Genomic DNA, 25,294 nt, shown 5'->3' with positions numbered 1-25,294 from the left:
ACAATGGGACTTATTTCTGAGCAAACATTTATGTGAGTCAGTCAAATATATTGAAGCTATCACCTCCTTGTTTCTTTATTTCCTAGACACAAGTAAACTTAGAAAAAAATATACAGTAATAACACAACAAAAATTAATAATTGTAGACTGTTCTGATTCTCTACAGGACTTGGGAAGCAGCGAGCTCAGGAAAGACATCTACATCACTGTGCACATTATACGGATTGGTATGTACACTTGTTTCCCCAAAACCTTTACGTAAGAAGATGTTAGATAATGTGATAATTTCAGGCCATGTGTTTTCACTGCGCAATGATGGTTATCCTTATTGTCACTGCTGCTGGGCCACCACTTAGCACTTGGGATGCCTTACATTGAAATATTAATAATACTTTCAGAAAGGGTTCTTCTCATGTAATAATGCTCAACTGTGGTTTAGGGCCATGGTTCTTTAGCATTATAAGAATGAACTGCAATGAGCCTTGCATATGACTGCTCTCTTCCCCCCCTCTCCTCCTCCAGTGAGGCAACAGTAAAGAGATAAGAAGCTTCCACTTTCATTTTATAGATCACCCTTAGTTTAATATGTCATACAAATAATGCTTTTTTCTGGGGGGTACACAGGGGTACGCATACCCCTAAACATTTTGTGAATCTAAGTTTGGCCTCATTGAGGGGCAGTATTTCAATATGAGTAGGAAAATGAGAGTACCCCTAAACATATTTTTTTTTTTTTGAAGAAAAAAGCACTGCATACAAGCCTTAGCCTGTGCTTAAGTTTCAACTAACTTGAAGCTGGTTAGTTTCTACTAACTCTAGTTAAGATTTACCACAGTTTGTTGGGGCTGGAAAAACCAGTGTTAGCATTATGTGCGAGCTAGCTCAGAAACAATCTCCAAGCTACTTTTGGTCTGATCTTGATAAGCATTTTGTGGTAAAATTGAGAGTAGAGAGAAATTGATATATTTATTTTAGATATTTCTATAGTGGTTTTTGGTTTTAAAAGCTCTTTAAAAGCAAAAAAAGCACAATAAATGTAACAAACAAACAAAAAAATCATCAGGAAAAAGCTACATATCTGGGGGGAAGGTTCTAATTTACGCTTCTCTCTGACATGCCATTTTTCTGTGTGAAGGGATCTTTTTTCATGAGAACACTAAAGAAAAAAAATATCCTGCTTGCTATCTGAAGTGATGGATCCACAAGATAAATTATTTATCTAGACTAGGTTTTGGAAGTAGGAGGAGGGAAAAGACACACTGACTGATCAAAATTAACAATGGGTCTCATAAAATTGCTTGGAAAATTGCCACCAAGCAGCCAGCCTTATTTGGTCTTCTGCCCACACAAAATCATTTTCCTACGCTTCACATATAATTTTCCTTAAGGAAAAAGGCACATTACACCATGTGCCAACTGTTATGTTTGGGAAATGTGCACATTTGTACATTGGTACCTCGGGTTACAAACACTTCAGGTTACAGACTCCGCTAACCCGGAAGTAGTACCTCGGGTTGAGAACTTTACCTCAGGATGAGAAAAGAAATCGTGCGCTAGTGGCGCAGTGGCAGCAGGAGGCCCCATTAGCTAAAGTGGTACCTCAGGTTCAGAACGGTTTCAGGATAAGAACGGACCTCCGGAATGAATTAAGTTCGTAACCAGAGGTACCACTGTATTTTGTCTCACACACATGTAGGAAATAATTTTGTGTGTACTGGCCCTGGCAGTTCTGTGACTGAACTTATCAGTGTGACATTTTTTGCTGCCTGATACCTGGACCTTGTTATTATTATTATTTTATTTTAAAATCACAGGGCCATAGTATGTGATGATTTTTAAATAGCTGCCAACAGACACTGGTGAACTTGAGAGAGAGAGAGAGAGAGAGAGAGAGAGAGAGAGAGAAATAGAATCAGGCTTATTAACAGACATGGGGAGCCTGGATCTCTCAACTCCTCCTATGCCAGCTATTGTTAGCTTGCTTGTGCCTTCCTTGGTTCCTGGAGTTGCCTTTTTTCTGGTAACACCAGTCTATCTTGCATATGTGGGTGTGTGCATGAATAAAAACATTTATTTCCTTCCTAGAACAGTTTATCATATGGTTAACATTATTCTGGACAAATCTGATTTAATCCAAATACAATATTAAGGTAGTGTAGAAGAGAAGAGTGGTTAATCTCCTTATTTAAAGAAGCTGTCATACGGATTTCATTGAGTTAACTCCAGTAATCTTCACCTATCATCCACAGTGGCTGCTTTCTCCTCCTCCTCCTCCTCCTCCTCCTCCTCCTCCTCCTCCTCCTCCCCTCTAACCAATCTGGCATTTTATGCCTTCCATTTTGAAATGCTGAATGTATCTTTATCTATTCTTGACTGCTGTTGAGCATACTATATCTGGGGCAATGTCATGCAGTAAGACAGGTGCAAATACTCCAGCAGGAACCCCAATTCACTAATGCGTTACTAGCTGCTGTTATTTGTGCCACTACTGTTCCATTTGCATGCCCCTTCCTATACTGCTGAACGTGTTTCTACGTATGTAGAAACATTAGAGAGCTGAAATGCCCATTCAGCCACAAAGCTTGCTGGGTGTCCTTGGGTCTCTCTCTCTTTTTCAGCCTAACACACCTAATATAGAGTTGTTGGGAGGATAAAGGAGAGGACTATGTATGCCACCCTTTGAAAAAATGGTAGGATAAAAATAAATGTTGAATGATTACGTAGAGAAAATGGAAAAAAAGAGTCATGGCTTCAACCCGAGGAACACTAGTGGCAACAGTGGCAATATTTTGAATTGCCAGTAGGATAAATTTAGATAGCCACTTTCCCGATCACAAGCTCAATTCTCCATAGGTAGCTTGCTGTGGAAACTCATCTGGATCCTGATATTTTGAATGCTTCATGCCGGAGTGTGATTGGGCTCCAACATGCATCAAACAACAGGGATCAAATATTTAGTCTATTGAACCAGTATACGCCAATGATTGAACCACTTACTATCCCCCCCCCAAAAAAAAACAGATTATCATGGGTGCTCTGCTAGGAGAGGGCTTCAGGAAGTAAACTCTCTCTCTCTCTCTCTCTCTCTCTCTCTCTATATATATATATATATATATATATATATATATATATATGAGAGATTTTCTTGATTTACAAAGGTAGTGCAATGTCTCTCTCATATTTTTCCATATAACATTTTTACAAATCAGTAGGAAGTAAACTTGTAGTACAAAATAACCTGCTTGAATCCAAATTAACCTAGGGCAAATATCATCCACCATCCAAGGAGCTAAGGGCTTTTCGGTTGTTTATGCCATCTGTTATTAGCCAACTTGAGAATGATTTGATCAAAAGCTGAAGCTGGATATATATCTAAACAAACACACATATTTAAGATTTTAGAAATGCTGCCTATGAATCTTAAACTAAAGACTTAGTATTCTCCTCACTGCATTTTCTGTTTAAGCTGCATCTGCTCAGCCACTGATGGCTTCTGATCTTGCAAAGCCTAGAATAGACTGCTGTGTGTTTTTCATTTCACCACAGTCAGGCCCCAGTGCAGGTTTTTAAGGGCAGGCAGCACAGCTTAAATAACACAAAGAAGAAGTGACAGGCAGAAGAAGCAAGCAATGGTGTAGTTTGTTGGGAATAATGTGCCTTTTGTCACCACATAAATTAAACATATAGCTCATGTGGATTTATGAGAGAGCGGGAGAGAGAGCAATCACACAAACTATTGAAAATTTGTCAAAACAGTAGCAATCCAGATTGAAGTGCAACTTTTGTGAACATGTGGTTGAAAGTCAGTATTTGTCTCCATATGCTCTTTAGCAATTGAATAGTTTTTGCTTAAATCTTAATTTGTAGTTCTGGTAATCTTTTGTTTGCCCCCTTTCTTCTTTTTATCATTTATCATCATTATCTTCCTAATTCTCATGTTCCAGGTAGGCTTCAGAAAGTCAGCTAGGCTGGCAGAGAGAACATGCGACAATAGGTAATAAGTTCAGATTCTGGTTAGCCAGGTTGAAGTAGGAAGTGGCAGCAGTGTAGCACTCTCTGTGATAAACTGTGCAGCACCATGGATAGCTCCATGTCTGCCAGAAACTTTGCTCTGATGAAGCCCAACTCCTAGACCAAGGGACAGCAACCTTTTCCAGCTGTGGGCTGGTCCACCATCCCTCAGAGCACGTGGTGGGCTGGACTATTTTTTTGGGGGGGGGAATGAAAAAATTCCTATGCCCCACAATTAACCCAGATATGCATTTTAAATAAAAGGACACATTCTACTCATGTAAAAACATGCTGATTCCCAGACCGTCCGTAGGCCGGATTGAGAAGGCGATTGGGCCGCATCCGGCCCATGGGCCTTAGGTTGCCTACCCTTGTCCTAGACCAGGGGTCTGCAACCTTTAAGACAAAAAGAGCCACTTGGACCCATTTCCAAAGGGGAAAAAAAAACCTAGGAGCCGCAAAACCATTGCGACATTTAAAACAAATATAACACTGCATATATTGTTTCTTATCTTAATGCTATATATACAGGATCGTGCAGTCAGCTGCTATAGCTGCTATATCAATGAAAAATATGAGCATGTCTGATCTGTGACTTTTGATGGCTAGTCCCAGTTATTATTCTCTAATGAGGGGAGAGAGATGCACCCCATATGGTCCCAAATGCATGTATGCTTTGCTGCTTTTGATGCCCCAAATACAAAACCCTCTCGTATTCTGAGCAAGCTTGGGCTTGCTCTCCTGGGTGTTGAATGAAGTCAAGGTGTGCATGTAGGGGTGTGTGTGTGTGTGTGTTTGTTTTGAATCAAATAAAGCGGGTGTTGAATAAACTCAGGGGGTGTGTATGTGTGTTGAATCAAGTCAAGGTGTGTGCGTGTGTGTACGGGGGTGTATGGGTGTTCTCCCAGGCTCCCTTTAAAAAAACGGGGATAAGCCGCTCTGAAGGGGCACCATGCACCCCTTCACAACGGCTCATCCCCGCTTGCTTTGAATGGAGCTGGGGAGGAGGGGTGAGCTTTCACCCCTGTCCCCAGCTCCCTTCAAAGCAAGCGGGATGAGCACAGGGCGTGGGGTGGTGGAGAAAGCAGCATCCCGGCTGCTTTCTCCACCACCCCGCGCCCAGCCGCCGATCCCAAAAGCCTGCTTTTGAGATCGGCGGGAGGGCGCAGAGTGGAGAAAGCAGCCGGGATGCAGCTCTCTCCACCCTGCGCCCAGCCGCGGATCCCATTTTGGGATCGGCACACAGGGCGAGGGGTGGAGAAAGGTGCGTCCCCACTGCTTTCTCCACCCCGCGCCCTGCTGCCGATCCCAAAAGCCTGCTTTTGAGATCGGCGGGAGGGCGCAGAGTGGAGAAAGCAGCCGGGATGCAGCTCTCTCCACCCTGCGCCCAGCCGCGGATCCCATTTTGGGATCGGCACACAGGGCGAGGGGTGGAGAAAGGTGCGTCCCCACTGCTTTCTCCACCCTGCGCCCTGCTGCCGATCCCAAAAGCCTGCTTTTGAGATCGGCGGGAGGGCGCGGGGTGGAGAAAGCAGCCGGGATGCAACTCTCTCCACCCTGCGCCCAGCCGCCGATCCCATTTTGGGATCGGCACACAGGGCGAGGGGTGGAGAAAGGTGCATCCCCACTGCTTTCTCCACCCTGCGCTCTGCTGCCGATCCCAAAAGCCTGCTTTTGAGATCGGCGGGAGGGCGCGGGGTGGAGAAAGCAGCCGGGATGCAACTCTCTCCACCCTGCGCCCAGCCGCCGATCCCATTTTGGGATCGGCACACAGGGCGAGGGGTGGAGAAAGGTGCATCCCCACTGCTTTCTCCACCCTGCGCTCTGCTGCCGATCCCAAAAGCCTGCTTTTGAGATCGGCGGGAGGGCGCGGGGTGGAGAAAGCAGCCGGGATGCAACTCTCTCCACCCTGCGCCCAGCCGCCGATCCCATTTTGGGATCGGCACACAGGGCGAGGGGTGGAGAAAGGTGCATCCCCACTGCTTTCTCCACCCTGCGCTCTGCTGCCGATCCCAAAAGCCTGCTTTTGAGATCGGCGGGAGGGCGCAGAGTGGAGAAAGCAGCCGGGATGCTGCTTTCTCCACCACTCCGCGCCCTGCTGCCGATCCCAAAAGCCAGGCAGGGGGGCGCAGGCGGGCCACAGGCGCAGCGCCCCCCACCATTTCCCCGCCCCGGAGCCACGGCAAAGCTCTAAAAGAGCCACGTGCGGCTCCGGAGCCGCGCCTTCCCGACCCCCGTCCTAGACTGAGCGCAGCTATTCCTTGCCCTATGTAGTGCAGCTATGCCTCTTTTTTTTCTTGGATTAAGTACAGCCACAAGGAGAGCCCAGAATCACAGCATGTAGATGGTGAAAGTGTATCCCTTATCTCGCTCTCTGTGAGCTCCCTTAATATGACCACCCTCACATGACTATGATATAGCTAAAAAGTTGGTGCCAGTTGGCCCCCAGCCTTGATATTTGGTTGGTCATGGCTAGGGGAAGAAAGGGATACATTTTGCTTCTCTGCGCACTGTGATCCAAATAAAAATTGCCCCCACCCCTGCAGCTGGAGCTATTTTAACAAAAGCCAAAGACATAGCTGTTTTGGGCTATGCATTAAGCATAACATTTAGTTAAACTGTCAGATGATCCTGACTAGGTCTGAAGTGTATCTGGACAAACTCTGCTCAACTGGAGTTGAAAGAAGCCCAAAGGAAGGTGCGTTGACACCATTATATATATATCTGCACCCTCAGATGTGTTCTTCTAGGAGATAGGTGAGATATCTGAGCCAGACTGGGCATCCAGGTTTTGAACATCTGGCATGGATTCCTTTACTTGAATGCCATTATTAGACAATTCTTTGGGGACTGCATTGTGAGTGCTTCTTGAATAAGACAAATGGAACTTAGAGTGCTCTGCCAACCTATGTTTTAATGACAGCAGGTTGAATATTTACCACCCTTTCAATGCAGTTGGTATTTGGGGGTGGGAAGATTTGCCCAGCTGTAATCCAATAACGTTATTAAATTAAATGCTGATGTTGGCAGATATATCCTCCTCCTTCTCCTGTGCACGTCTGGAAAGATGCTATTTTGTGGCTCATGTGTCTTTTTTTATGTTTTGTTTGACAGGCCGAATGGGAGCTGGTGAAAAGAAAAATGCTTGCAATGTACAGTACCGACGACCTTTTGGTTGTGCAGTCCTCAGCATAGCGGATCTGTTGGCGGGAGACACAAAGGATGATCTTATTCTGAAAGTATACATGTAAGGAAATGTAAATCTGAAGTACATTAAAATAGTCCATGGGAAGAAATTGTGAGGTCAAATTTTGTCATAGAAATTTAATCTGATGTTTTCCCTCCAAAAAGGGTTTGACTTCAAGTTGTATGTGCAGATCCACATTTCATTGTACATTCAGATTAAGCCATTATAGCCTATTGCGCACAGTTATCATATAACCCTAGGTATGATACATTATCGGAGTCTTAATATCTGTCAGTTATTAATGGCTATTTTCAGCCTCAACTCCATTGTCTGACCTGTTCAAGAAATCTAGCACACAGTCTATTGCAGTTAATACAATAAAGACTTCTGTGAAAATTTAAAGAACAATAACATCACGCAAATGAGGATGTTGCCTATGAAAACTTGCTCTCTGAGTAAAGGTGTGGATTTAAAAGATGACACAAGAATCTCTTTTGCAGCAGCAGAATTTTTGATTTATAGAATTGTAGAATTGGAAGAGCCATCCAAGCCCAACCCCCTAAAAAGCTTGGAGCTATTCTTCATACTGCTTCTGCTAACCGTTTATAAGTCAAAACATCAAAATAGAATATCCTTGACTGAGCATATGTTCCTACACATCACTTGAAGGGCTCTCCCAATCTTTTGCCACCTGTATTCCTGGTAGTTGACTACTTTAGTTGCTACTATATTAGAATATTTTTGAGCAAATTAACAGGATACTTAGTAGCCATGAGAATTTGATCAGGTCTAACAAGACGCACACCCAGAGAGTAAGAAAGCAGACCAGAACCATACTATGTGGTTGTTGACCTCTACTAGACTCTAGTCCTTGGTTAGCCATTCTCTAGGCAGGTTGTTGCTAGTGTTTAACCAAGGAACAAGGCTGCACAGAAACACCTATCAGATGTTTGCATGGCACTTCCTAACAGCTTCACATTTCACACAACTTTCTAAGCAGCCCAGCATCTGCTCTTATCTTGCTTCTTCTTCACTGACCAACATATTATTTTCCAGCAATTTTGGACTAGTAGTTTCAACCATAAAGCAACATTATATTTTGATGCAGTGGTGCCTAACGACACAGTACTGTTGTTAGATTCACACACAGTCTGTCAAGGCTAGTGGCTGCAAGAAGCGAGACATTTTAACAGAGAGAGTAGCTCAGCAGCAGGGCACACAGGCTGCATGCAGAAGATCCAAGATTTAATCTCTGCTTGTTCAGCAACAGCCAGAAATGCCCCTTGGAAACTCTTGAAAGCCCATGGCCACTACAGCAAATAGCACTGAACAAGATGTAACAAATGGGTCCTTCCAATATGCCTCCATGTCTTTGTGTCCATAACATGCAGATTTTTAATATATATATATTATTAAAGTATTTATTCAAAAGTTACAATACAGCTTTGTCCACTACTATAATATCGCAGAATGATCACTCCAATCCCGTTGGAGCTGTTTAGAAAATAAAGTGTAATTTGTATTTTTGACCCAGTGGTATTATTTAGTTTCTTGGGAGCATTGAAAAAGTACCAGTATGTTTCACTCTCCTCTGACTTTGGACTTGAAAGTGTGAAATAATATTTTGGGAAATAATATCAGGGCACAGACTGCGATGTTATCAGCTGTACTCACCGGGGACTTCTGCTACTTTCAGGGTTAGTACTCAGATTATGAATCACCTCAGTGTCTCAAGGTCAATCCTTCACTGGACTCTTTCCCCCCATATTATAGCTGCTGGAAGCAATGGTTTTGAGAACAATTTAGTGTGATGGAGCAATGGCAGAATAGCTTTTATTTTACTTTAATTTTCTGACTGTTCAGCTGAAAGTGTTCTCTGCTGGATTCCTCAGCAGTAGGGAGGTTGACTTGCCAATTTTGTTCTCCCTTGAGAATGGGACTGTTTATGTGTGTGTTTTTAAAATGTGCTCTTTTCTTTATAGCAGGACAACACATAAAAAAGGATTCTGGCTACCTTTAAATAACAAATACATCTTAAAATAATTGCTGAATTGTGGGATTTGAGCATTTTGTTTCTGCTGCTGTTGAAAATGTTTATTGCATGGAATTGGTACTCATGGCTCCCTCTCTAGTGGCTTCCCATTTTGAGTGAGGTCACTTCAAAGAAATTGCATTGTGGTATAATTTTCTTTGACCTTTAGTTCCAAACAATCTATACACATTGGCCAGTCTCAATTATCTGTAAGTCATCTAGGGGGAAAGCCAGTTTGGGTGGTTTACCCCCTAGATGACTTGAGTAAGAGGCTCACAGTTTAGAGATCATGGTCTCTAACTTCTCAGCAGGTATTCCTAAGGTGCCATTATGTGTGCATTAGAATGTGAGCAGGCTGCCATATATAATTCTCCATAGTGGCCCAGTGGTGGGCACTGTTGCTCATTAAAATGATGGGCACCCAGACACTACAGGTCATGCTGTTTCATGCCACTGCTGGTAAGCCTATTGGGGTGTGCACTGACTGATGTTGGGGAGCTACTAATGTTGGAAAGAATCCATCAGATGGTACTTGGCTGGGGTGATGGTGTCAAACCTGGAGCTATCCCTAGGTGCGTTACTTAGAGTTCTGTGTATATAGCACTCATTTCGAGCAATTCTCAGAAAGCTCCAGATACTGTCCTGACGCACCCCAGCTAAGGTAGGCACATATCTGATAGTTAAGACTTTACTGACCAAAAAGAAGCACTTACAGTAACTCCCAGATGCCCAATGTCAGGGACTGGCTGGACAAAGAGGAGTGGTGGGAGGCACCAGCTGGGAAACCCCCAAGGGAAATCCCAGAGAAAGAAGGCTCAGAGCCAGGGGATTGTTGTGGGAGACTGAGGAGAGGTCAGAAGGAGTAGATTGGGAGGAGGAGGAGGAGCAGGATTTTGATAGGGCAACAGGGTTTGGTGAGGAGGGAGAGCCTGTGACAGGCAGCAGTTCAGACTCTGAGGCTGAAGCAGAGGAGGCTGCTGCAGACTCCAAGGACTTGCCTCCTGGTCTCCAAGAATGTGCAGAGTAATGAGAAAAGCAGACCAGAGATGCACAGATGAATTTTGAGACTGCTTGGGAAGCATCCTTTTTAGAAAGGATGGAAGTCAGGGACCTTCAGTCCTGGCAACTGATCTGTAGGGGCAAGACCTACTGGGAAGGGTTGCTGAGTTGTATGCCGTTTACTTGAATAAAAATAATAATAACTGCACTGACAATTGACGCTGCCTCTTTGGGCCGGCCCCCCCTCCCACTTCTAGCCACTAGACAGCTGTCCCTCAGACCTGCACTCTGTGGGTCAGTTGCAGCATCAGTAAGACCCTGTCCCCTGCCGGCTTCTATACCTTCCCTTGATGTGTTGCACACCCTGAACCTGAGACTTCTCCTGCATGGAGGCTGCTACTACTCTTCCTGCCTTCAGCCCCTCCTGGTTCTAGGAGACAGCGGGGCAGGGAAAGGTGGGGAGATTACTGATCTGCCTGTTGCCAGAACAGCCTTTCCTTCCACCACATCCTGAGTGCCTTCCTCCTTCTCAGACAGCCCTGGCTGTCCCTCCTTCCCCAGCCATAGCTCTTGATTTGTGGGCTGTGACACACCCCATACATTGCTGGTCCCCTCTCCTGGGTCACTCCCCTGATCCCCTGCCTCCCCACCCCCAACACTCTTCAGAGCCCATAACAGATACACATTGAGGTTGTTTCATTTCACAGTTGGTAGTGTTGGATGAGAGATACAATCCTGCCTTGGGAGATAGACCCTCTGAATTCCTTAACTAGGGAAAAAATTCTCTTATTGGGATTTTAAAACACTACTCCTTTTATACAGGTGTAACACAGAGAGTGACTGGTTTCAGATCCATGAGAACATCATCAAGAAGCTAAACGCTCGTTATAACCTTACAGGATCTAATGCTGGTAAGTCATCTAGCTGATTGTTCTTCCGCAAAATTTGAAGAGTCAGTATGGTGTAGCAGGTAGTATTTTAGCTTTCGACGTGGCAGAAAACCTGGTATCAATTCCTTCTTAACTTCCAAGCTTTCTGGGTAGCTTTTGGTCCAGTCCTGAGTCCCATTATATTTAATTGACCCCCCCACACACACAAATGTGGATAGACTTGCCATCTTAGGCTGCTCACCATCTTTCAGCAGACGTTGCCCATACATTAGCAAACAATTTTGTTTTTGCAGCCATGAGGTCTGAAAATTTGCTTTTTATTTTAAAAACTGAAAGCAGAGCTTTTCAGAGAAAAATCTTCCTCTCGTGAAATCACACCATTCTCATAGCCCTCCATACAATTTTTGCCAGTGAGTATATAAGGTATGGTATATAACTAGTTGTGCTAATTTAAATGCAACTAATCACAAAGAAACAGTTTAAGAAAAGAGACTCAACTAGCGCCATCAATCATATGCAATTTTTGATGTGTGTTTTCAGCATTGCCTCACAGCATTAGTGGTCTTATCTCTGTGCACGGCATTTTGATGGGCTTTGTGATAATGGTGATTTGCTGCAGAGCACATTTTAATGTAAGGTGAATTTGCCTTTTTAAATTCATGATGCAGCGGAACCCTGGTGACATGGGAGATTTGAAAGAGTTAATGTAATGGGAAAGTCAGCATGCTGCAGTCTTAATTAAAAAGTGGTAGGGTCATGGTGTGTGCATTGCATTTAAACTTTAGTACGTTATATTGCCCTGGCCTAAAAGAGTACTTCTTAGTCTTAATTATCCAAAAGTCATAGAGGCTGTTGTTGCATATGTTTGGGCAAGATATATGCATTTTTTCATGCTGCTGACTTGCACATGAGTTAGCACAAGTTCAGTGAATGATGTTTAGATACCTTTACAGATATATTTAGAGATGCAGTTATTACACTAAGAAACCGTGCATGTGTCTATATTCTCCCATGAGACAAAGGATGCTTAATTTAAGCCAGAATGTTGTCTTATCCTGGTTTATGTAGTAGCTGTAATGTTAGTGAATTACAAGCCTTAAGTAATTCCACACCCAAGTGATTGATTTGGGGCTTTTTGCTAGAATTTTGAAGCGTGTGAAGGTATTTTTTTTAAAAGAAAAAAACCCAATTTATTTTGGAAAATGCTGCATCAGAGATCCACGAACAACTAATTTACAACTTATATTCCTCCTGCAAACTTCAAAGAGCACATGATGCAGCTCAGAGGAATTTCTGAACCAGTTTTCATTTACAGTGTTACCTTGGGTTAAGAACTTAATTCATTCTGGAGGTCTGTTCTTAACCTGAACCTGTTCTTAACCTGAGGTACCAGTTTAGCTAATGGGGCCTCCCACTGCTGCTGCATTGCCGCTGCACGATTTCTGTTCCCATCCTGAAGCAAAGTTCTGAACCCGAGGTACTATTTCTGGGTTAGCAGAGTCTGTAACCTGAAGCGTCTGTAACCTGAAGCGTCTGTAACCCAAGGTTCTACTGCATTTATTCAATTATGATGGTGATTGTTATTATTAATTAGTTAAATTTGTATACCACCCTTTAGTCAGATATCACAGGGCAGTTCACAACATAAAAATACAAAATGAAAATGCAGAATACATAACAAAACAAAAGCAAAAGCAAAACAAACCAATAAACCCTCTCCCACAGACACATTTAAAAGGTCATAGAATGTTAATCTGCCAAATGCCTGGTTGAAGAGAAATGTTTTTGCCTGGCGCTTTAAGATATGTAATGAAGGCGCCAGGTGAAGTTCACTGGGGAGAGCATTCCAGAAATGGAGCCACTGCAGAAAAGGCCATTCCTGTATTGCCACCTTCCAGGGGAGGCACCTGAAGAAGGGCCTCAGATGATAATTGTAGGGTCCAGGTTGGTTCATGGTCCTTGAGGTATTGTGATCCTGAGCTGTTTATTCTGCCTTTCTTCCATGATGGACCACAACTTACCAGGGCTCCCAGGCAATCTTCCACCTAGCTCCAGAAGCTGCATATTTTCAGCAGGATTGAATTGCCTCCAAATGATGCCCTGAGACAGCATTAATATCAGAATCCTAAATACATTTACTGTCAGTGTAAGCCCCAACACAGCATGTCTTAGTTCCAAGGAGATGTGTATAAGATTGTCCTGTAGGTATCATATTAATCCAATTCCATATTGATGTTTGTTTTTGTAGGGTGACAATATCTAAATCTTACAGATACCATTTTCTCAATTCTGTGTGTGTGCATTGAGACCTTTCATTTTATTGAACAGACTTTCTCTGAACCTGTATGGTATTAAATACATAAAGGTAGCATAAAGGTAAAGGTAAAGGACCCCTGACAGTTAAGTCCAGTCGTGAACGACTCTGGGGTTGCGGCGCTCATCTCGCTTTACAGGCTGAGGGAGCCGCTTTTGTCTGCTCCGTAGACAGTTTTTCCGGGTCATGTGGCCAGCATGACTTAAGCTGCTTCTGGCGCAATGGAACACCAAAACCAGAGCAGCGCACAGAAACGCCGTTTACCTTCCTGTTGGAGCACTACCTATATATCCACTTGCACTTTGGGGGGTACTTTTGAACTGCTAGGTTGGCAGGAGCTGGGACTGAGCAACGGGAGCTCACCCCGTCACGGGGATTCGAACCGCCGACTTTCTGATCAGCAAACCCAAAAGGCTCAGTGGTTTACACCACAGCGCCACTCGCGTCCCTATTAAATTCATACCCTCACTCAAATAGTAAAAATGTGCCTAAAACCTGGGCTCATAATTTGCAGCTGAGCTCTGCTGGTTGATTGTCAGCTCTTTATAGTAAATGATGTGGAAATTGTATTATAGATCTTTTGGTGCAAGACCATATCATCTAGAAAATGTTTTGTTCTGGCCTCTTTCCAGTGCTGATTTTCTAGGGAAAAAAGAGGTGCCGAAATTCACCACGAACACCTCCCTTGATCTCTTAATGTGGCAATGGTGCCCACCAGTGATGGTGCCAGAATCCACCTAAGAGGAGCTTCCACCGACTGACAAAAATCCCTCTTTCTATAGAATACATTTGTCACCGTATTGATAATGAGCCTCTTCCTGCTCCCATCAAGGAGGAAAGGAACTTATTTATGGCAACCTTCTTCAATTTGGCTCTCTTCCAAGTGTTTTGGACTGTGGTTCCCATTGATAAGAAGATAAGAAGAGCCCCGCTGGATCTGGGCAAAGGCCCTTCTAGTCCAGCATCCTATTCTCAAGGACAATTTGCCAGTTGGCTGGGCCTGATGGGAACTGCAGTCCAAAACGTGTAGCTGGCACCAAGTTAGGAAACGCTGATTTAGTGACATGTGACCGATCATGCTTTTCTATGTAATCATCCCAAGCTATCTTTTGTTCAGCTTGCTCTCAAATATGCCTCTGCTTAGTTCAGAAATACATCAACAGCACTTGAAGAGTTGTGTTTTATACCCACTCTCCCTGGCACCCATACATTAGAGTGCTTTTGTATAATTGCTTTTGCACTCTTGTGACAGGATATTAATCTGCCATTTTAATCCTTCATTACACTTCTGAGGCAAGGAGATTATGTACATTAGATTTTGATGTGTTTAAACATCAATTGTCACTGAAGGCTGCTGTTAGAAAGAAATTCAAGGCAGGAATGATGCTGAGATCTTTGTGATTCAACATAAATACACACAGCATGGAAGCATTTCACTTTGTTCTCAATAAAAGGAAAGCCTGGGCAAATGAACTTGGGAGTTTTTCTGCTTGGTAATTATTGCTCAATTAGCTTTAATTATGACTTGACAGTAGAAGAGAAGTATTTTGAGATTTTTGATTAAAATAAAATAAATTAAAAGCTATGCACGTATGTCTAGTTCCTGGATGATTTTTTAAAAAGATTATTCTTTTAAAGATTTAGAAACATGGGGCCCTTATCCCCAGCAAAGATGGTGATTCTATGAATAACACTATATTTCTTAAGGGGTAGGAGATAGCAAAGCAAATGAAACAATAGGCGTAATTTCATTTGCACCGTCAGTCAGTGGCTTGATTTCAACATAACACTTAACTATGGTTTAGTGTTACTCATGCACTCTCCCTTCCTTGTCCTTTTTTGATGCAACCACGAGGAAGAGATAAGAAGCTTTCCTTTCTGTTTTCAACTAAGTTCATTTGTCATTATGTAAACAGTGGTATATCAAGCCAGGATCATAAACTGTTTGTCTGGATTTGCACATGGTTACTTGAAAATGGAATTCCCATGCAATGTTCATGTTTTGAAATTAATGGTCAGCTAAGGCACTCGAGTATTGACTAGAAATCAAGATACTGGAAATAATACATTTTGCTTCTCACAGCACGAGAGGGAGAGCACACTCTGATCTTCAAGATGAGCAACGCTTTGTCTCCCAGTTTATTTTGACAGCATTCAGACACAATGATAGACTGTAGCTTAGCATTACGGGAACAAGCTTCGAGCTTGTTGTGAGTTTTCTGCTCCCTTCTCCTCTTCTGACCAGCAAGTTTTGTTTACAGTGTATATATCTTCATGACTCAAATCTCAGGAAGCCATGCGCAAAAAGATGATTTTAAATACAATCATGACTTCTGAGCCGCTATAATTATTGAGGTGAGCACTGACTCATGACGAGGAGTAAGTAGTTAGTCATAGCAGATGGTGATAGGACACAGCATGGTTTCCATGAGTTGGTTTTGACCTCTCACGTTTGACAAGCACTGCTTGGGGGGGATTTAGGATAACTGAAAGACCAACTTCTCTGTGGTGTTGGAAACGTTTTATGGGGCCATTCTGGAAGCCTTACCTGGTTCCTTGCCCATCTTATGCACGTTTAGCCAAAGCCTCACATTTTGGAACACAGTTACAAGAGAGGGGACAATCTGCTATCCATAATATAAAAGCCAGCTCCCAACTGCAGTGTGACTAAGGAACAGAAACCAGGGCTGGACCTTGCAGAAGAAGGGGCAAACCTATGACGATGGAACTGGCTCCGTTTCCTAAGACACCCATTGAAGTCTCTAGTACCTAGTATAGTAATTAGACTGCAGTTTAGGACACAGCTGCTGCTGGATGGTGGAAGTGGTGGATGCCAGGCCCTTCCTCAGATCATGTGCTTCTAATAAGCAAGTTTAGCCTCTGGTCCTTGAGCAGGGGTGGGGTACCTCATGACCAGATGTGGGCCTCCACAGGCCTTTCAACTCAGCCCTCAGAACTCTCCCCAGACCATGCCCCTTACTGGCCCTGCTTTTTATCCCAAGTGATTTTGCTGGGCTGGAGTGCGTGCTTGTGTAATTCTTGCTTTTCTGGATGGAAGACAGAGGGGTGTGGGGGTGTAAACTAGCTTACAGATAGGTAAAATTTACTTTCATTGCTCCTCCCACTTTTGCCTCTGGCCCTGCCCACTGCTGACATGTAGCCTACTGACAATATTGCCTAGAAGGGTTCCCAGGTTTAACCCTTCACTCCCTCCTAAATACATAAACAGCTATCACTCACTCCTGAAGGTAAAAGTTATCTTTTTCTCCCTCTCACACCTTCCATTCCTTGACTTTCCTTGCATCTCATGAGTGTGTCACTCTTCTAATTATGCATGAAGACGTGAATTTGTCTTTGGTTCCTTGCTCTTTGGCCCATTGTGAACTTCATGCCATGATTTCCTATAGAACATAGCAAAGCATTTCTTTTCCAAATTGTACATTGTAAGCTCCTCAAGGCAAGGACTTGTCTTGTTACTCTGTAAAGCACCATGGTGGCATTATATTAATAATAATAATAATAATAATAATAATAATAATAATAATAATAATAATAATATGGAGGTAAAATCTGTCCCCTCCCTGCAACCTGACATTGCATAGCTCTGCTTTGCCCAAAGGAGCCCCATTTAGTGGTGCCGGAGTGGACAACATGGTGGTCTTCATCTGTTGTTGTGCTCCAGCCCCGTCAGCTCCAACCAGCATGGTCAATGTTCATGGATAATGGACATTGTAGTCCAGCAATGTCTAGAGGGCACCACGTTGGCTACCCCTGTAAAGTGGTAATACATTTGTATGCACACAGGTTTCTGAAATCCATGCAATGTCTTCTCACCCATTCTGCATATCGTAACGATGAGCATGAGTCTTGCTGCACACAAATTGCGCCGGTTCTGCTCGATCCGCACAGCTCATTTATCGGTCAGAAAATTTCCACACTTCCACCCTCATTATTTTCACTGACTGCAATGCAATGTATTGTATTTCCCCTCTCATTACTTGCACTGGCTATAATAATCTAACACAGCCAAGTGTTCGAGCTGCTATGTGTGCAGCTGGATGCTCAAGCCATGATTATCTTCCTACGCCAGCTTATACTTTGTTTACATTTTAATGCTATTAAATTCTGCTAGATTGGAAAGGTGTTTCGTTATATTGTTATAGCAATCTAAACAAGAAGATAATGTCCTATTGACTAAGCTCACTTTGAATGCCCTTGCAGCAATGGCTTAAGGTAATTGACAGCTACAGTTTTATTTAAAAATTCTGTTATATAGGACATTCAGTAGCTGCCTTGTACTAATAAACTCTATTGTTAGCAACTCAGGCTATCATTCATCCAGTTTCAGTGGTACCTGAATTGTTCAACTTCAAAAAAAGTAGTTCTGTTATGAAGCATAAAGACTTCATGTAAAATTTGCTTGTAGAAAGCCTGGAAGGCAGTTGTAACCCTAGTTAAACTTGACACCTTTTCAGATATCTGTGCTATACCTTGTACTTAGTACAATATGTACAGTATATATATGAAATGGCTTCTCAACAATGGAGCAAACCTTGCATAAAAGTGAGTACTGGTCTCACGTGGCTTCCGTATATTTAAAAGGTAATACAGTGACTGTCTGGTCCCAGTGGTCTTGGCATTTGCTCAGGGCTTATTAACACTTTATGTGCAAATGAGCTGTCCCATACTTTCGTTTATAGGCTCGCAAACATGGGTCACTTCTGATTCTTTGCACTCCAAGGAATAGCAGGTTGCATCAGTATTCAGGAAAGCTTTTCCCCCAACTATAAAGAGGGTTGCAATGCTTTTTATCAGGACCCAAATTGAGATGCTGGTACTTACCTTTTAAAGTTGTAAATGACTTGGGACCTCAACACCTGAACAAGTAAGTGCCTATTTCCACATACACTCCAACATTTCTCCAAAGAAAATAGGGATATCCTTAACAACAACAACAACAACAACAACAATAATAATAATTTTATATATACCCCTAACTGGGTTGCCCCAGTCACTCTGGGCGACTTCCAACACATATAAAAACACAACAAAACATTAAGCATTTTAAAACATTTTAAAACTTCTTCAGCTGTCTTCTAAAGGATCAAATCAGAAACTGGGATGGCTTCTGTAAATCTGGGAGTGTCCCTGGAAAATAGGGACACTTGGAGCGCCTGTTTCCATACCAATCTAGCCTGTGTTTTGTTGCTTGGTTCCTGCTCCTGCCAACCTAGCAGTTCAAAAGCATGTCAAAGTGCAAGTAGATAAATAGGTACCGCTCCAGCCGGAAGGTAAACAGCATTTCTGTGTGCTACTCTGGCTCGCCAGAAGTGGCTTAGTCATGCTGGCCACATGACCTGGAAGCTCCCTCGGCCAGCTCCCTCGGCCAGTAAAGTGAGATGACCGCTGCAACTCCAGAGTCGTCCGCGATTGGACTTACCGGTCAGGGGTCCCATTACCATTACCTTTGCTGAATATTCTTCTTCAGTTGCCTACTTTTTTGGAGATACAATACTGATGCCCTGGGTTTGGAACATCACGTGATAAACAGAAGCATGGTGAGTTGTGGCAGGACTCAAGACTCTCTTCCTACTTGCAGTCATTGAATACTGGGAAAGATCCCTCTCATACTCAGCTGCATGTATGTACTGAGAGTACTGTGTGTTTGCAGGAGAGGGTGAAGACTGCAATCCACATGCACCTATGCAATGTACATTGAAAGTGGTATTTGAACAAGTGAAATGGGCCTTAATCTAACATGCTTGACAGCTTCTTCAAGTCGTGGGTTAAAAGCTGCTTTTGTGGTTGATATTCTCCTGCTTCCTGGGTGAAATACAATTCTCCGAAGGAAGTCTGAGGCAGATGAAAGAAGAGGTTGAAGAAATCTTTAAATGCTAATTAGATTTAAGGTCTTGAACTTTAAAGTGTTTAGGAAGAATAACAGGATTACATGGCACCAGGCAGTGCGGAATATCTTATTATTTTAGCAGACTTCTTTTTTGAAGTAATTGTAGTCTGTAGCAAATGTGTCTTTGTCTCTAAGAAGGCAATAAAAAAAAATCACCCAGTTTAATAAACGTCTTAAGCAAAGTTATTTGTTAAATGGTAATAAATAATATGGTCAGTGCTTAAAAGTCCCCCTTATAGTTGTGTTCACATGTGCATTTACACACACACATACGGGATGAGTTGAGAATTGAGTGATCACATCCCTAATGTTAGAGCATGTCATCTGTTGTCCCTTTTATCACAGGCAAATATCCATGAAAATCACAATAGAAGGTGCTGTGGATAATCTTTCTGGACCAATAGACATCAAAAGGTGTAGCCATGTTGAATATGTTTTGGGAAATTTGAGACTGTATAATAGGAATGGGGAGCCTCAGACCTGGAGGCCAAATGCAGTACTCCAGGAGTCTATCTGACCACTGGGACTCAGGCCACGCAATGTCCTCAGCCACAACAATCACCAGGCCACTACTGCATTTAGGTTTCGTATTCTGGTATTTGGAGGTGAACTACTGCTTGTGCAAACTAGTTTCTCCTGCACAGACACTACTGCATACTACAGGAAGGGAGAGGCAATTGGAACATGCAAGTGGGAGGGAGTGGATGAACCCAACAGTCAAGCCATGCTTTTGTTGCTGCAAATGAAGCAAGCCAATGTCTCTTTGGATTTTGCATGCAGCGTGCCAACTCCGCCTATAATCTTTTAACTGTGAAGCCCTTATTTCTGAATGGTGCCAATTTTATTATGGAACCTGATGATCTCTGAAGTCAGTTTGCATGGGAAAACAGATTTCCAATCTCTAGAACACTTTATGGTCCCCAAGAATTGAACACTCCCAGTCTATAGAGTACCTGTTATCGGCCCTGTGAATTTACGTGCTGCTTGTCTAGATTCTTTTGACAGATGGCCCCTGGTGCTTCTCTGGAAAAGTGAAGAATGACTGATTCTTGACTGCTTCCTTTTCCCTTTATAGGTCTAGCTGTCTCTCTGCAGCTGCTACACGGAGACATTGAACAAATCAGGAGGGACTACACATCTATGTTTACCCATGGAGTATCGATAACAAGAAAGCTGGGCTTTTCCAATATTATTATGCCAGGTGGGTTAAAGAATCAAGATAAGAAAAATCCTATCCCAAAGTGGGAATTAAGGTCCGAGGTGGTTGAAAAGATACTTGTCAGCTGGATCAGGAAGCAGATAGATAGCTAGTGCAGCAAATTGTACAGCAGACTATATATGTTCCTATCAACCCTACTTCTGCAAAGAGGTGGGCCAATGCCATAGCATTTTATACCAGCTGGTTCTTCTGGATTACCTTCAAGGGCAGCTATAGCTAAAGGGCATTGCAGCAGCTACACCATGAGGTTACAAAGGATGATAATGGAAAGTTACTTCTTAGATTTTGCATCTTCCATGATTAAGCCTGCTCACATGGAAATACCTGTAAATTGCACCGAAAGCAGTAGGATCTAATTCGAAGTAAATCTTTGTACTTCTGGTCCAAGCCTTTGCAAAAGTGTTGTGAAGAAAGACATGATTAGCTGTCTCTGTGATGGAAGTTCTGAATGACTGGTAAATTAAACCATGGCAAAAAGGTTTGTGTGCCTGTGTGTGTGTGTTTTAGGGCAAGCAAAACAGACATCGGGGAAGAACAGTCTAGACATGAGCATGTCCAGGTAGGCTTGATTGACAATGGAATGAAGAAAGCAGGAGTAAAGTTAGGATGATATGAAGTAGAGAGGTTAGGGCATCAAAGCAGTTTGATTTACCGGTAGGTGCTTAGGCAGCAGCTGTCTTGTGTAGACAGGAGTATGTAGCAAGAATTTCTGAGAATCAAATGGAGGGTAGCCATAAATCATCCAGTCCCATATGCAGCAAGTATTGACAGAGAACCACGAGTTCCTGTTGCTAGATGTTTGGGACTATTGCACACTTAATTGTTGAAAGCTAATCTCAGAGCTCTTAAACAGATAATTCTCATTTTTGCTTGGTCTGCATTTTTGCCTGGTGTACAGAAGCCAGGAAGAACCCATTTTGGATACTACATAGGTCCTTCCTCCCTTTTATTTCCTGTTCAGCTTTATGTTGATTGCGAGGGTGAAAGGTTAATCTTCTGCCACGTCCTGATTCTATCCAGAATACCATGCAGATGATTCGAAGAATCTTCTCCCCAAAGTCCATCATAAATAACTGCTTGAAGTTCAGCAGTTTCCACTAGCACTCCAGCTTTCCTTACCTTTTTTGTGTTGATGTAGTTTGGTAATTTGAGAAAATGTCATCAAGCACCCTGGAAGCTGGTGTAACCGATGCTAATGAGTAACAGCTTTTACCGAGCACCAGGCATCCCTATTAGCTCTGTTCCATTCTTTGCTAGCAGTGCATGATATAGCGGCTCTCCGCTGTGCGTTGTCACATTTTCCTCTGGCTGCTATAAATAATTTTTCTTCTTTTGACTTCCCATTGTGAGACACAGTGATGTTCTGTGCCACTATGAAAATGCACATTACAGCTGAGCAGTGTGTGGCCAGCCGCTGGTAGACTTCAGCAGTTATGTATAAACTGTGCTACTGTAGCTGTGATGGACTTTGCTTAAAAATATAGATTTTGACATCAGCTTAGTAATTGGCTCCATTCTTTTGTGAGCCTACTGAACCACTTTTGTGAGGATACGGCACATGCTGTAATGGATATATATATTTATTTGAATAGTGATAATCGTACCTTAATAAGAACGAATTTTTGTTTTGCGAATTGTAGCCAGACAGTATGGAAAATGAAAAGCAGAAAGTTATTCTTTTTTTCTGTATCTCCTACAGTGTAGGATAGATTTTGTTCCATGAATAACACACAGCTTTAATCGGATGGGATGGGCAACCCAAGGGACACAGTGGTCGGGGGGTCACAAGCTCCTTTAAATGAATTCAAATCTCCAGGGCCTGGTGAGCTGCACCCAATAGTACTAAAGAAGTTTGCCAATGTAATCTCAGAACCTTTGTCTATAATCTTTGAGAAGTGGAGAAAGGAAAACCCAGATAACTACCGACTGATCAGCTTGATGTTGATACCAAGAAAGGTCCTAGAACAAATAATTTAATGGTCCATATCTGAGCACTTAGAAAAGGATGTTGTGATTACTAAGACCCAGCATGAGTTTCTCAAAAATAAGTCATGCCAGACAAATCTTATTTCTTTCTTCTTCTTTTTTGGATGAAGTTACAAGCTTGGTGGATCAGGGGAATGCTGTGGACATAGTGTATCTTGATTTCACTGAGGCTTTTGACAAAGTCCCCCATGATATTATTGCAGAGAAGCTGGTAAAATGTGGGCTGAACAAAGTAGTTGTTAGGTGGATTTGTAGCTGCTTGACCTGGCTTACCGGTAGTACATGTGAAAAGGATCTATGAGTACAGTGTGATGCAGCAGCAAAAAATGCTGACCCTATTCTAGCCTGCATCAACAGAAGTATAGTGCCATGATCAAGGGAAGTCATAGTACTGCTCTATTCTGTCTTTGTCAGACAACACCTGGAGTACTGTGTCCAGTTCTTGGCACCACATTATAAGAAGGATATTGAGAAGCTGGAATGTGTAGTGGAGGGTGACCGATATGATCTGGAATCCAAGCCTGATGAGGAATGGTTGAAGGAGTTGAGTATGTTTAACCTGGAAAAGAGGAGACTGAGAGGAGATATGTTTGCCATCTTCAAATGTTGCATTGATGTCTTGCTTGTGTGCTTCCCATTGGCATTTGGTTGTTCACTGTGGGTAACAAGTACTGGACTAAATAGAACTTTGATCTGATCCAAAAGAGCTCTTACATTCTTAGACAGGACTATTATTCCTATATATCATGTGCAAATATAGTTTGTTGGGAAGAGGAAGAAGTGTGAAAGATTCAGCAATAGGCTTCAGAGTGCAGATAGATTTATAATCAGCAACCCAGAGAATATTATGTTGAAATCATTATAATATGTTGAAATCACAAATCATCTGATTCTGTGTATGACACTTGAAAGTGTCTCAGATATCAAGCAATTAAACCTTAAAGCTTCAGATGTCAGTATTTCCCAATCAATTTCCAGCTCTTTTTAGACACATCCTAGACCCCATTGATATAGTAGTGGGAAAGCCCCCAGAAAATCCTCTTCTTCAACAGCAGTAAATATTATTTTCTGCTTAGAGGCCTTTGTAATTAATCAACACTACAGAGCTCAGATGCTGGGTGTGAGCACCATCTACAGGGAAGTATTTTCATCAGATAAAAGTCTCCTTGAGGAATTGTGTTATTTGAATCTGTTTCTGTCCTCTCTGTACTCATTGACTCTACTCTAAATCAAGAAGACAAAAAGAAGGTGTTGGATTTGTACAACAGGAATGCAGTTATTTGTTTTAAAGGGCTTACCATTATAAGATTACGTCAAAACTTGGAATGCAAGAGCTGTGCCTTAGATTTTTAATTGTGTTAAGAATTTAATTTCCTGCTCTTTCAGATATTTGCTGTGCATTTGTCTCCTGTTTGTTCCCTGTGACTTAATGAATGGGGTTCAGGGAGTACTGTCTCACATTAATTTTTATTGGTGTTATGGTATTTCAGTACTTATATACCACTTTTGAACAAAATAATGTTTCTGAAACAGTTAAACCTGTTTGGTTTGGTTTTTTTTAATGAAAATATAAAACAATTCAGGTTGACTCACCAAAAGGTTTTATACGTCTCAAAAGGAGCATAAATTAACCTCTTGAGGAAGAGGAGAACATGCCACAGCTTCACTAGCAGAAATACTACTCCAGAAGGGAAGGCCCCTGGAGCAGAACTGCAAAAACCTGGCAGGCTTATACGGGATAAGAACCATAAAGGTTAAAACCAGCAGTTTGCGTTGGGCTCTGCAGGTGTTCTAGGACAGCTGTGATCAAATTGCTGCATTCCACTTATTCCAGCGTGCTTCCAGGGAGTCACAATATCTAATTCAAAAAACTCCAAGGGTGCAGAACTCTAGAAAGGGCTGCATCCCTGTGCTATGGATGCAGTTTCTGTCCCAAAATGAGAACTAAAACCAGACTGAAAAGGACCAAGAGATGGCCAGAATCATCAGTCTCATGAAAGAGAATAATGTTTCACACGTTCTCAGTTCCTTAAGCAAGTGGAACGTCTAAAGGCAGCCTTTTACTAGGTCAGTTTTCTGGTGACTCTGCATGTATTGGAGAGTCAGTGGTGTTTCATAATAAATACAGTGGTGCCTTGGTTGTCAAACGGCTTGGCTCCTGAACAAATCGGCTCCCGAACGCTGCAAACCCTGAAGTAAGCGTTCCGGCTTGCGAACGTTTTTTGGAAGCCGAACTTCCGACGCGGCTTCCGATTGAGTGCAGGAAGCTCCTGCAGCCAATCAGAAGCCACGCCTTGGTTTTTGAATGGTTCCGGGAGTTGAATGGAATGGAATAAGTTTGACAACCAAGGTACCACTGTACCTGTCTGATTACATACAAACATTCAGCATAGGGGGCTGCCACAGATCTAATCTGTAAATCATTATCTGTTTCCAAAAGTAACAGCAGGTACCTGTAACCTCGCCCTGCAAGGCACCTTCCTGCTACCCAACAATACAACTCAGCTTTCTTTCTCCTTAGTTGGTTACACTGAAAACTGCCGTATTTTTCTTCTGCGGCACATACAACAGGCAGTACCCTGTCTCAGCCACTTCCCTGCCAGGCAGGTTTGCCAAAAAATTCATTAACAAGTACCCACCAGCCTTCGAGGTCATTATGCAAGCGATCAAGCTGTGCAGAAGCCCCAAGAGAGTCATCTCTTCGCTTGACGAAACCCAATATTATCCCCATAATAGTAATATTCTTCC

At 42.7% G+C, this 25,294-nt stretch overlaps 1 protein-coding gene across 1 annotated transcript in view; it reads left to right on the top strand.

Moving 5' to 3' along the window:
* Positions 1-25,294, top strand: part of DOCK4 (dedicator of cytokinesis 4) — a 231,248-nt gene that overhangs the window by 114,051 nt on the left and 91,903 nt on the right. The window contains 4 exon segments of the mRNA XM_033162667.1: positions 167-227; positions 7,126-7,258; positions 11,052-11,140; positions 20,417-20,542. Of these exon segments, the coding sequence (XP_033018558.1) occupies positions 167-227; positions 7,126-7,258; positions 11,052-11,140; positions 20,417-20,542 (409 nt within the window).

The sequence above is a fragment of the Lacerta agilis genome, chromosome 10, assembly GCF_009819535.1.
Source record: "Lacerta agilis isolate rLacAgi1 chromosome 10, rLacAgi1.pri, whole genome shotgun sequence".
In the NCBI taxonomy this organism is placed as follows: Eukaryota; Metazoa; Chordata; class Lepidosauria; order Squamata; family Lacertidae; genus Lacerta; species Lacerta agilis.
The sequence above is the reverse complement of the archived record's forward strand: the minus strand, read 5'-3'. Positions and strand labels throughout refer to the sequence as shown.